Source organism: Gossypium raimondii, chromosome 7 (genome assembly GCF_025698545.1).
Source record: "Gossypium raimondii isolate GPD5lz chromosome 7, ASM2569854v1, whole genome shotgun sequence".
Taxonomy (NCBI): Eukaryota; Viridiplantae; Streptophyta; class Magnoliopsida; order Malvales; family Malvaceae; genus Gossypium; species Gossypium raimondii.
In genome coordinates, this window is record NC_068571.1 from 40,172,551 (window position 1) to 40,186,065 (window position 13,515).

General features: G+C 34.7%; 2 protein-coding genes across 7 annotated transcripts; both read left to right on the forward strand.

The window, feature by feature from the left end:
- The first annotated feature begins 8,478 nt into the window (after positions 1 to 8,478).
- On the forward strand, positions 8,479 to 11,122 carry LOC105791684 (uncharacterized). Of its 6 annotated transcripts, none has more exons than XM_052633733.1 (8): positions 8,485 to 8,697; positions 8,784 to 8,874; positions 8,987 to 9,023; positions 9,360 to 9,433; positions 9,533 to 9,626; positions 9,719 to 9,801; positions 10,001 to 10,169; positions 10,586 to 11,122. In XM_052633733.1, exons 2-7 carry the CDS (start codon positions 8,803 to 8,805, stop codon positions 10,166 to 10,168), a joined length of 528 nt encoding a protein of 175 aa, XP_052489693.1. In that variant the 5' UTR covers positions 8,485 to 8,697; positions 8,784 to 8,802; the 3' UTR covers position 10,169; positions 10,586 to 11,122. The 6 variants fall into 6 exon arrangements, 5 of the variants coding, with proteins under 5 accessions (XP_052489696.1, XP_012475343.1, XP_052489695.1 ...); XM_052633734.1 differs by having other exon boundaries at positions 8,798 to 8,874; XM_012619889.2 differs by having other exon boundaries at positions 8,482 to 8,874; positions 10,476 to 11,122.
- A 1,095-nt stretch (positions 11,123 to 12,217) lies between these two features.
- On the forward strand, positions 12,218 to 13,089 carry LOC105791675 (uncharacterized). The gene has a single exon (XM_052633076.1). It carries the CDS (start codon positions 12,265 to 12,267, stop codon positions 13,015 to 13,017), a length of 753 nt encoding a protein of 250 aa, XP_052489036.1. The 5' UTR covers positions 12,218 to 12,264; the 3' UTR covers positions 13,018 to 13,089.
- Positions 13,090 to 13,515: the final 426 nt, after the last annotated feature.

Consider the following 13,515-nt stretch of genomic DNA (forward strand, 5'->3'; position numbering starts at 1 on the left):
ATACCTATACAATCTTATACATGCTTAGCATTCACAATCAGTAGAGACTATACATTATCACAAAACTGAACACAGATTTGTGCCAACTACACAACATCCCAGGAATGGAGTACAGGAACTCACTTGATGTTTCTCTGCCACCTTATTTTAGCTTTTCCAAATGCTAGAGCTTTCATTCTCCTGGAAGCTAAGCAAGACAACCAAAATCATAAATTAAACTTAGCATTCTAGCTTAAAACTCAGTTTCCAAAAACATGCAGAACCTCTCAAAGGTTCTGAAAATTCTTAACTTTATTTCTTAATCCTACTAACACTGAAGGACTTAGAACCTTACCAATTCATTGGATTCTCTACTTTTATAACTCAAACCTCTTTATCGTCGCTCCATGCAGAGCTCTCTGTAATTATCTCTTCTTCGGAGCAACCAAAGAAAAAGATGAAAAAGAAAACAAAACAAAACAAAATAGAAAAGAACTCACCCTGGAGATTTATTTCTCAGCTATTTATAGCCCTTTACGCATGATTATTAACCCTATAGAAACCATCTATTGGTAATCATTTTGTCTCCCATTAACAAACCAATCGATTCTCATCCAACCACACTAGAATTGGAATTTAACTATATCCAAATCAGCCACTAAATTTTTCTTGACTTTCAGTAAAAACCATTAACTTTTGGTTTCTTTCAATTTAACCCCCAATTATTCCAAATTTTCGAACTTAAAAAAACCGGGTGTGACAAGTATACATCTAACACAAATCTGTTTAAATTTTTTAAATTTTCCATTCAAAAGGTTAGAGGATCATATTCTTATACCTATGTTTAGATATGCATTAATGTTAATTTTCAATTGTAACACCCTATATCTGACCCGATTGCCGAGCTTGAATACTAAGACACTACACCACTGTCTCGCATCATGTTCTTCTTAAATCATCACGATATTACGGATGCTGTTTTTTTTTATTAACATAGCATTCATGTGAATTGTAAGTCATACATTTACTTTTTTTTATCAAGCATTCATTAAATAAACATAAAATAAGTACTAAACATACATTAAGGCCATTTAGCAAAATTTACCAAATCTGTTACGTAGATATCAATACTAGAAGAGTGGTATCGATAATTCTCTCAAGCGATATCAATATCGCTTGGAAAATCAATACCAAATTAGCTTGTTATTTCTCAACTTAAATACCCAACTTTTGAAAAATATAGGTACCACTGAATTATCTAATTTTTTAGGTCCATTCTAAAAAAAAGTACCTTCTTTATGGTTTTTGAGTTGCCGTGATTATACTATTCTTTGGAGGTTTTTTAGACCGCTGTAAAATATATTCAAATCCGTTCAGTTATTTCAGTTTGTACATATTAGTTCTATAAAACCCGAATCGATCGAATACACACTCCTCTTAAAATGCTTCTTACAAAATTGAAATCCTCCTAAGCAAGACTAATTATTTTCACTAATTAACCCAAAAGTGAAAACCAATTTTTTCTGTGGCACCAACAATTAACAAACGCACACGTTGCTGCATTTTCACCATCAATGGCGACGACTACTCATGTGCCATCATTTCCCAATACCCTAAACTATCCTTTGACACAAAACCTATTTTCTCGACTACTTGTTTTGCCCCTCAGGCCCTCCAAAAATCTCTTCAGATGCCACTCTCTCTCCCTCAAAGCTATGCTCTCCTAGAACCCTGTTAAGACCCTCAACCTCACTTTTCAACTCTACTTCACAAAATCCCTTGATGGGTTTCTCTACTGTGAAGATACCAAGGTTCGAGACGTCATGAAAAAAGTGAAAAAAATGATTTTTTTATTTGTATAGTAAGCTTTGAATTACAGGGAATGTGGAAGCTTATAAGGAGGCTCTTGAAGGCTAGAATAATTCCATTATTGGGTACGCCATCAAGGCAAATAATATTTTGAAAATTTTGCAGCATTTGAGGAAGTTGGGTTGTGGTGTTGTGCTTGTAGTATAACCCATTTATAACTTGAGCCAAGTATAAGTTTATAACCCAACTACTTGTTATAGCAAATAAAATAACCCATGTATGGCTTGAGCCAAGTATAAGTTTAAAACCCAACGAATTGAAAAATATTTTTCACACTTGTTGACATTTTGAAGCCCTCCAACCACCCTCCACTTGGTCTTCCAATCACCCCGACTATTACTGCCTTCGTGATATTTCTTGAAATCGGTCCATCTACGTTGACTTTAACCCACTCTAGAGCATGTAGTTGCTATCTTCCAACTGTAAATTCCATACACTATCTGATACAATAACATCACAAACTTAGATTGTCTCATCTAGGATTCCATAGTCGATATAGTGTTGCTTCAAGTGCTTTATCTCCTTCAGCCAATCATCATTTCAAAAGTTAACCAACAGCCCAAATGAGCCCCTTCTTCACCTCATCCCAAACCTTAGATAAAGATTGCCATAGATAAGAACAACTAGAACAATGAATATCATTCAAAATTAAGCTATAGATGCTATGTTGATTTCGTAATACCCTGACCCATAAGACATCTATATTTGCAATCAGACTGAAACCAAGCTTCAAAAGGAAAAGCTTATTCTAAGCATGTAACTGTCATATCCCAAACCCCCATTCTTTATAAACTTACAACAATCGTTCCAACTAATAAAAGATGTCTTTTAACCTAAAGAAGATGACCCCCACAAGAAACCATGAGCCAACTTATTAATTTATTTGCATATTGTAATGAAAGTTTTTGCAATAGCCATAAAATAATTAGGAATCACCAACAACACAAACTTAACCAAGATGAGCCATCCAACTAGAGAAAGCTTGCGAACGTCCAATCCATTAAGCTGACTATTGACTTTATCAATGATGAACTGGAAAGTGTTAATCCCAACTTTGTCATGAAAAAAAGGCATTCCAAGATATCTCTCAAAATATCTTACTCTAATAAAGTCGAGCTTAGCACAAGGCCTTACCATTTCCTCTTTCGTCACATTACTAGAGAAGAAAACCTGCGTCTTTTGCTGTTTAACCCAATGCCTAAATAAATGATAGAAAGTATCAAGAACCTGTTTGAGACATCCTACTTCCCTATTGTCCGCTCTACAAAAGATAACTAAACCGTCTACGAAGAAAATATAGGACACCCCAAGGCCTCTACAAGAGAGCATAAGAGGATCCCATAGCTTCTGTTCTATATTTGATTCAATCAAATGTCCTAATCGTTCCATTCCCAAAATGAAAAGATACGGAGATAGAGGATCTCCCTGGCGCACACCTCTGGTTGGAATGAACGACTCAGTTAGAGAACCATTCCAAAGCAATTGCATGGATAACGAGGAAATGCAACTCATAATGAGTCTCACAAAGGATTCCGAAAAGCCAACATCAGTCAGTGTGTCTTTCAGAAAGTCCTATTGGACCCGATCATAAACTTTCTCTAGATCAACCTGCACTACCGTCTATCCCTTCTTACTCTTAGTGTTCTTCATTGTATAAATTGCCTCTTGAGCAATGATGATATTATTTGAAATATTGCGTGACGGTATGGATCTAGACTGATTTTGTTTGACCAAGACTTGCATGAGCCATCGAAGTTGAATCACAATTGATTTGCTGATGATCTTGTACAACACAATAGACAAATTGATCACTCTAACTGACATATCATTTTTGCACCGATGTTTTTAGGGATGAGGACCAGCAACGATTTGTTAATACTTGAATTCAAGGTCCCTCCTAAATAGACATTTATCACCAGTTTATAAACACTTTCACCGGTAATGGCCCAACTAACTTGATAAAACTTGGCATGAATCTCGTCGATTCCAAGAGCTTTAAACGGTGCCATACTATCTCAAAAGTGAAGACACCCAAAAAATCATCTCCCAAACTCGGAAAGCACTCTTTGACCAAAAAATCACCGATCGAATAGTTGTCTACTGTATACAGTTTGGAAAAATGTTCAATAACATGCCTTTTTAGAAGTTCATTATCATGGCACCATTCATTACTATCGATTTTCAAAGCTTTTATCCTGTTCTGCCTTCACTTTTTTAAGGTGCGACTATGAAAGACTTTTGTGTTATGGTCCCTACTAGTGAGCCAATCACAATGGGACTTTTGAAACCACAACAATTCCTCTTGGTACAGATCGGATGTCTACTTCCCTCTATTTTATTAGTAACGAATTACAACGCTCCAATGCTCTTTAGACATGGTCTAACCCTTTCATCAATCTTCTTTTCCGTGCAAAAATATTACCAATGACAACTTTATTCCATTATTGGACCAGTTGCGTAAAGTTTCCAAAATTTTCTCCAATGTCGGCTTCAACTCTCCATGATTTAGTGACAATATGATGAAATTTAGAATAAACTAGCCAGCTAGCTAGAAACCAAAAGGGTCTCTCCCCCTAATCACGTCGTCTCTGTGTCCGCCAATGTCTCATCGTTCGATCCAAACGTCTCCTTGTCTTTTCCTATTCTCGCTGCATCTCTCGCAACCTCATGGCTTAGATTCTGAACAATATCTTCAATCACCACGACCATCAAAAGGGATAGGTGTTCTTCTTCCATCATTCCCATTGGTTTTTGTCCCGTGTTCTCACTGGTTTTACTAGTCACGATCATCGGTCGCTGCCCAAAAACCTCCCCCATATTTCCTTTTGCACTATTGTCGGTTGAAATTTCTAAAATCCCTTTTCCAGATGAGTCTCCTCTTTTTGCCACAAGGCTAACAAACCTTTAAACTGGATCGGCTCCAACCCTTTGTCCAAGATCTATGGGTCCATCCTTGAGCCATCATCAAAATGATTGCCTATCAACCCAAATGATGAGCCATGGCTATTATTGGGCTTCAAAACTTTGGAAAAACCATGCAACCCATTTGCCACGCCAATCCCTTTACCTTTACTTTTAGTAACCCCTTTTTTACTGCCCAATGCCTTGAAACATGTAGCAGTTGACTTTTCCACCCTTGCCAATTTTTCTTTATCCTATTTTGCTCTCCAAAATCCTTAATTTCCTCTCTCTCAATTACACCATTTAAATTCTTCCCAATCATAACCTCGAATTTTTGCTAAGCACCTTGGATCTCGATCTTCTAGTCAGTTGATTCTCACTGCCCTCTTTTGAATTTGCCGCCAGTTTAGTATTCTATCTCATTCTACGTTTGACCAACATCCATGGCCCATAATTTTCTTACTCCATCCATTCTTGAGTTGATGGTTCTTTGCCAGTACGACAATCCGCCACTTCATTTGTTTTTTCTTTCTCAAAATTGTCTGGACAACTTTCACGGGTGTGGCTGAACCTCCTACAGTCAAAACACACTAACGGCACGATTCGTACTTCACCTGCTACATCTTCTTGTCGATCATTATTCTTGATACCGATGGTTTACCCAATTAGATGTGAACCACAAGTCTCGTGAATTGCCCTCTAGAATTATTGTCTCTATTACGGTTTATTTTAGCAATGGGACCAATTGTGCTTCCAATAAAATTCAACAAGCTCTTAGTGTACATGCCTTTCGGCAACCTAGGTGATCGGATCCAAACCATCAAGTTTTTAGGATGAAGTTGATCTGTCGAGAACGCTAGTGTTGATTGCCGCCAAATGTGCGAACATTTGACTAAAAAATACTACACCAAATATATATGAAATTAAAGAAGCAGTGTTGCAAGTATACAGGTCAAACTGTAATATGGTATTGTGTTACATGGAATACAAAGAAATATTTTGAGGATTATACCCAATGGAGGGTAAATTAAATCTATTAAAAATCTCTTTGCAATAATAAGTCTAAATAGTAATAATTAAATTCTATATTACGATAAATTATAAAAGGGATGAATATCAGAAATTAAATAACTATAATAAATAAAAAATGAAATAAACAAACAAATAAACTAATTAAGAAGATTAACTCATTTAAGGGGTTGTAATTAACTTCAAATTCAGGTTTTAGGTAGAATTAGCTATTAACTAACCAATTATTACCTCTCGACCTCTAATTGATTAATTAATTATTGAAACTCGTTTATCTTCCGACCTCACTTTCTCAACTAGGATAAATTACGATTTACTCGGCAAACTTATCTCTCGACCTTGATTAACCTTTGATTACTTTCTAGGGTTGTCAAGCCTAGGGTTTAAGTACGTGTAATTTATACCAACTAATTCGATTGACAAGCCCTTAATCCTCCGTTAATCAATTCCCTATCCACTCGTTAATCTCCCCTAAAGGAATTAGCTACTCATGACATTCATAATCTCAAACTCAATTGATGTAAACATGTAAATAACATGAATAAACCGAAAGAGAAAAGAGATTTAGAATAATCTTGATTTGTATCGATTAAGAATGGAATAGTGAATCTCTCGATTGGGATAATGAATCTTGTCGTTTGTAAAGGAAAATAAACTGAAATACTTCAATTGCATAAAAGAAATCTTGGATAGAAATCGATTCCAAAAGGAAAGAACAAAACGTTTTAGAAAAATAAGAGAAAACTAAATCTAAATCTTACTCTTAAACTACGAGGGTTTTTGGATGCGTCTAAGACTACTTCGTTACATCAAACCCCTAAGGTCTAATTTATAAAAGTGGTACCAACCCGAATTAGGTCTTTAGCATGTCCTAGGTCTTCGTATAAAGTTGATTGTGTGGATGAAAAATAACCTTGAAATACTTGGGCTCCACGTCGGTCCTATATTGCGCCATACACAAGCCATGGCACGACATAACATGCATTCTTGAAAGTCATTATCATGCTTTTGCGGCTCGAGAAGTTTGTGCATCACTTGTCCCAAATCCCTACATCCATTGGGCCCTAAATTCAGCATCCTGCACACACTCAAATTAACAGATTAAAACTACCTAAGGCCCGCGTCGGCCTAATAGGTCACTAACACTCACAAATGTGTTAGAAACACTTATTTTATTAACTTTTACTACCTAACTACTAAATACCGAAAATGCAATAAATAAATATAAAATTACTTGAAAACAAGCTCCTTAAGTGCGAAAGTATACTAAAATAACTATTACATTTGATGTCAGGTCAAGTGTCCACGGTCGTATAGTAAGATAATGCCCGTAAATAGCCCACGGTTTGCCGGACAACACAGTTAGATACTCCTCTTCATTTTGGAATTTGACGGAGAAATGATCGTTTTCCAAATCAATTATTTGCAGGGGCTGATTTGTTCTCCAAATTGATTGCAATATGTTCACCATATTGAGATATGATATCTGTCTCCCCAGAAGCTTAACAATCATTGTTCTAGCCATGCATTTCGCAATGAAGTTGTATACTCGATCAGAGAAAGTTATGAATGGAATGCCATCAATGATCTCCTTCTTAGCGCCTCCCTCATCGAGTTCAAAATCATTCTCTTTCTGTGAATGAGTCCCTTCAGAGGTATTCCCCAAGAGTTTATCCTCCATGATACGGGTCGAACCTCAACAGAGTCCACTTTCACTCCTATCTCATTCACCACTAAATCATTAGGATCTGGTGGTTTATCCGTCCTTCGTCTTACCTTCGTCATCGATCTCCCAACACTAGCAAATGATTAATTATTTTTTTATTTCAATTATTTATGTAATTGTGTTATACAATTATGATACAACTTTATATATTTTTATATTTTTATTACAACTTTACATTACTTTTTAAACCAAATTTTATATTGTTAGTTATTAAATATTTTATATATTGTTTCATAAAAATATTAATTAATTGTATGTGAATTTTGATAAGATATTAAATATTGAAGCCATTTCTAATATTAAAATATGATCATAAATTTTATATTTCGAGCATACGATATATGATGTAAAATTTTAGTTCATTTATGTTTTATACCATAACAATTTAAGAATATAGTTATTCAATTGTGCAATATCGTGTGGATAAGAAAACTAGTATATATAAGTTTAATAATTATAGAAAATATTGTTAAAAAAGTATAAAAAGTAAATATTGTTATAATTTTTATACAATAATTGGATAAATTTTAATAGATATGATTTTAATATTTTTAACTATTGTTTTATAAAAGATAAATTTTAATTTATGTTTTATTATCGGATAAGTCTCAAAATTATATATGAATTTTGATTCAATGTGCAATATGATATATGAACTTTAATTTGGTGCAATTACATACATGAAACTTTGATTTTGATTCAATTGTATGCATTTAAAGAAATAAATATATCAATTTGTTTTTATATTGATAAACATAATTATATTTATATGAAACATATAAAGATAAAACAATGCTATATCAATAATTGTATTAATAATTTGTGAGAATTAAATAAAATCAAAATTTCATGTATAATATTACACAAAATCAAAGTTTATACATAAAATTACACACTAAATTAAATTTAATATATAGTTTTGATATTTATCCTTTTATTGAATATAACACTATTTTCTATTTTAATCTCATCATTGGTGTTGTTTTTTATCTCAAAGAAACCCCGAGTCGAAAAAAATTGTTCCTAATTTTTCTTTTTTCTCATTCCCTTCCATTTTTCTTGTAATTCTGTGGAATCTCACGGCAAGCAAAACCCAGCAAAGCTATAGTAAAAAAAGCTTCCAAAAACCCATTTTTGGAGCCAGTTGGTAAACCACTTGGGAGTTGGAACCTTACCCTCTCCAAATCAATTTTGTAAGTTTTCTTGTCAAAGTTGGTTACAAAACAGAAGTGCAAACTACGAAACTTTTCTATCTAAGCTTTTCTTTTTCCTGCGTGAGATTTATATAAACAGGAAACATGTTTACCAATGATCAAAGGCAGCAAGAAAGAACTGGACAATATGGAACTTCAAGGCAACAATATCTTCAGGTATTTTTTTTGGTCTTCAATTTTAATATTTGGGTTTCTGGGCATAAAGTCTCATGTTAAAGAGCATAGAGGAAAACAATTCATTAATTCTTGGTTATCCATTTCGCTTTAGGAATTGGTGAATCAGTTTCAGAACACGTCTGATGAAGGTATGCTTCATTTTCAGGATAATTCATTGCTTATCTTAGAGACCCTTTGCCAATAATCTTTCTGTAGATTAATTCGACGGTTGTAAGAGCTAATACACTATTTTTTTTTCAACTAAAGTTTCATACTCGGGGATTTAATTGCTTTTCTAGAATGAGTGAAAACAACATCAGATAGTTCTGGTTTTTATGCTTGTTTAATACTAGTGGTTTGTTTATAATCTAAGTACATACAATGTCAATAATTCCTGACTCGTTAGACTTAGCGCATTTCGATTTTTGTATTATTCTCAGATCCCATTCATATTTCCTTAACTGAATGGTTCCTTGTTGCCACAGAAACAAAAGAAAAGATTGCTGCAAACTTGGCAAACTTTGCTTATGATCCATATAATTATTCTTTCTTGCGCCAGGTCCAAACTCCAGTTTTATGTCAAATAATTTCTTCTCAAATTTGATCAGTGTCTTTCATGTACTTGTTCTGCTGCATTAACATCTTACATTCTTAGCAGCTCAATGTTTTGGAACTCTTCCTAGATTGCATAACAGAACCAAACGAGAAGCTTATGGAATTTGGAATTGGAGGCATCTGCAATTCTTGTGTGGGTAAGTCTGGCTTTTAGTTCTAAACATATGGTTTTCTTTCTTTATGAAATATGATGACTGTTTCATCATGAGTACTTTCTTTTCCCTTGCAGATCCAGCTAATGCTGCTATTATCACTCAGTGCGGTGGAATCCCTCTTGTCATTAAGTGTTTATCAAGTCCAGTCAGAAATACAGTGAGTGGGGAAAATCTAGTTTTTCCTTGAAGTGAGTTGGTGTGGTTTAAGACAAAATTGTTTAAGGGAACTCCCTGAGGCATTCTCATACTAGTAAACTACATTAATTTACCTGATGTGAAGTTACTCTGGAATTCAATTAAATCTGCTTGTTTGGTTCTGTAAATGCTTACACATCTGAGAAACAATTGATTATCAGGTGAATTATGCTCTGGGAGCCCTTTATTATCTTTGTAACAAGTCTAACAGGGAGGAGATTCTGAAGCCTGAAGTAATTGATGTCATCGAGAGGTATGCTGCAGCTCAAACTGTAAATGCAAGCTTCAGTAACCTGGCCAAAGCATTTCTTGACAAGCATGTATCTTGAGGTACTTTTTAGCTATCAATGTTGAATGTCATGATTTGATTTCTAATTGAACTAAAGGCTATTGCCCATCTGATTTTTAAGTGCATGGCCACTAGAGCTTTCTGGTTACCTTCCCTGTTTTACTTTTTAACTTACTTGAATGAACTACTTCTCATAAGAATTAGGTTGTGCTTCTGGTGGTACTTGTAAAACGTGAACAATATATAGTATCATTTTCTCTGTGGCAAGAAAGCATTGTAACCGCTTGGGATTTTTAGAAATAATCTTGGTTTGGGAATGAGAAACATTGTAATTTGTCTCTTTTCAGTTGCAATAAAGCAGGAGCTATCAAAATGGCATTCAAAACCTAAATGCAGTTAAATTATGGTTTATAATGGACCAGTTATCTGAGACCAATTATAAGTTTTCACTATGCAGCTTACAGCTGCAGATCTTATGGATTCAGCTATTTGTGCTCTGGTTTATATGGAAAGAGTCATGCAACATGCAAATCTGCAGAGCACTGCAAAACTGGTTGCCAAGGGAGACATTATGGCATTGGTTTGAGGGATCGATAATATTAGGTTCCAAGTAGCAGTAGCAGGTGGCCATTTAACAATGTAGCTAGTTAGGTTATTATTAATTTTTTGAAAAATATAGTTAGAGTGTTACTGCGATTGCTATCAGCTTTTAATTGAGACATCAGCCGACTTGATATGTATTCTTTTAGCTTCAATGCAAACACACAAAATGGTTTTGCTCAAAGACTAAAACCAACTCCAAGATGTATACCGAGTTTTAGAAATGACTTATGAATATTGACACTGCACGAATGGTTACACAAGTGCCACGATCAACAATTATAAGATATTGTGAAATTTGCTCTTAGGTGTACCCTTTTTGTATTCGTATTTGTATTTGGTTTGTTAAACTATTCATTGTTCTGAATGAACCAAATGTTTATTTGATTTTAAAGCGCAGTAGAATTTGGCACTATATTGTAGGCAAATTTGGATTTGTTTTTTTTCCTATAAATCCTTGAAAACACTTTTCAGATCATGTTTTACTTTCTCTTTGTTTCAACTTGATTGAGAGTATTGCATTCTTTCATAGTATTCTGAAACCAGCATGGATGTTTATACACAAACCTTGGTGCCTCGGATCAATATGAATTCAAGCCTTTGGTCAACATCATTGATGCAAACATCTTGCATACTGGCCATGTCCCTCTTCTTCCACCTTTAATTCATGCCAGTGGGACAACCAGGACCAATTGCAAAAGTTCTGAGAAACTTCACCTCTCCTAAAAAGAAAAAAAAAATTGCAGGATCAGTTGTAGCAGCATCCATTGAGCTTTTTCTCCCACTGATCCTGATCCCTCTATTTTCAACTGGAGGAAGAAGTGCCCAGTTAGCAACTAAACCTCCAGTGGAGATTGAAATTAATTTTTTTAACCATTCTTTCTCACGCTATTTCCACTTTGGAAGCAAGCTTTATTTCTTTCTTTCAATATTCTAGTAATACTGGTTAATACTTAATAGTTCCTTATTTATTATAATAGTAAACATGCCGTTATTTGAAGCGCAACCGATAATGGGGAGAGAAAGAAAGTGCTGAGGGAGAAAGAATGGGGTTGTTAGAAAACATACACCGAGTAGAATTCCCATGCCTCTTTACGCCATTGTTATGCAATGGCAGAGCTTCAGAACTCCAACTCCTTTTCATCCCAGCATTGGACGATGATAATGGAGCTTTTTCTTCATATGTATATATATATATATTACATTTAACTTTTAATTATTTTAATTATATTTATTTTCTTAAATAAATTTTAAAATTTTTAATTAGTTAACTAATCAAAATATTTAAATAAATTTATATAAAATTAAATATATTATAAATTTAATTATTATTAAATAAATATATTTTTAGGTAATGGTCATTTTCATCTCATCACTATCATTGCATTTCTACCCAATCACATATTTTTTCACTAATTTTAATCTTACAGCTAATCAGCTCTTAAATGCCAGTGCAAACTTTAAACTAGCGGGTTATGGATTTCTGGTGAAGAAGAAGCTTCTCTTTGGGGATTTTGTTTATAAAAAATTTATATTATGTTTATTTATTTTCCAGATAACTGCAAATACCTTTCCGTGGCGGGAAATCCACGCCAACAGAAAAACAAATCCCAAAAGTTTCATTCACTTTTTCTTCAATTCTTATTTCAATCTCTGGAAGCAACCATTAATTCCAAAACCAACGCAATGTTTTGGCCGAAATATATGTTTTCTCCTCCACCTTCCTCCGCCCCATCTCCGTCGGTCCGGCTAGGCCACAAGATCAGTATCACCACCATCCATGTAATGGCACTAGACGGGATAGTCAACGTCAACTCACTCTTCACCTTCGCTATATTCCTTGGCCTTGCATGGTACCCCATCCCCACCCTCATAGACCCCAGCTCCCCCGCCTCCTGCGCTGCTGGTTCCAACATCGCTGAGAACCTCATTTCATGCCACGTCTACTCCTTCAGTTCTTTCCTCTTCTCCAGCTTAATTGCATTAGCCATCAAACAAGCCATAAAGATAAGCAAAGACAGCAATGACTTGGCAGCGCATGGGGTTGGTGCCAGTCTTGTGGATGTGAACTTGATGGCATTGAGGGTTGGGATGTTGGTTTCGAGTTTCGGTTCGGTTTTGGGATGTGGGTTTTTGATGATGGCTTTGGTGGCTCTGGTTCAGATTAAGCTGGGGACTTTGGGTTGTGGGAGTATCTACACTTTTGCTGCCATTGGTCCTCTGGTAGTTTTGGTCCCTTCGGCTCTTGTTATCTACATTTGTATTGTTCTTTATGCCTTAACTCGTTAGAAAATAACGGATATATTGTTTGATTTATCAAACACTACAGCTTTAAATTTAAATGAAATTCATTTACTTCAATTATATTCTAAACTAAAAGGTGTCTATGAGATCTCCTAGTACACTAATATATTCCATAGTTTAGAAATCTTGAGGCTGATCTGGTGGTTTACTTTAGATGCATAATTTGGTAGATTTGGCATGTTAAAATATTTTAATTGATGGGATTGGGAATAGCTCACTTGGTTTTTCTTATATTAAATGCAGTGCACTGACTTGAGGAGTTTCCAGATTCTCTTGTTGTTTATAGAATAAATCAAGATACGGGGATTAGATTAACCCATGAAGTAAAATGTATTTTTCAATGATAACTTGCTAAAGCTTTTTTGTTTACTCTTGAAAAGTAGTTCATTGGAAATGGCTGATTTCCTGAATTCTGCTTCTCTTATTCTAATAAGGGCCCATATGCCAATACCTTGGATCAGAAACTTATTGATCTGCATTTTG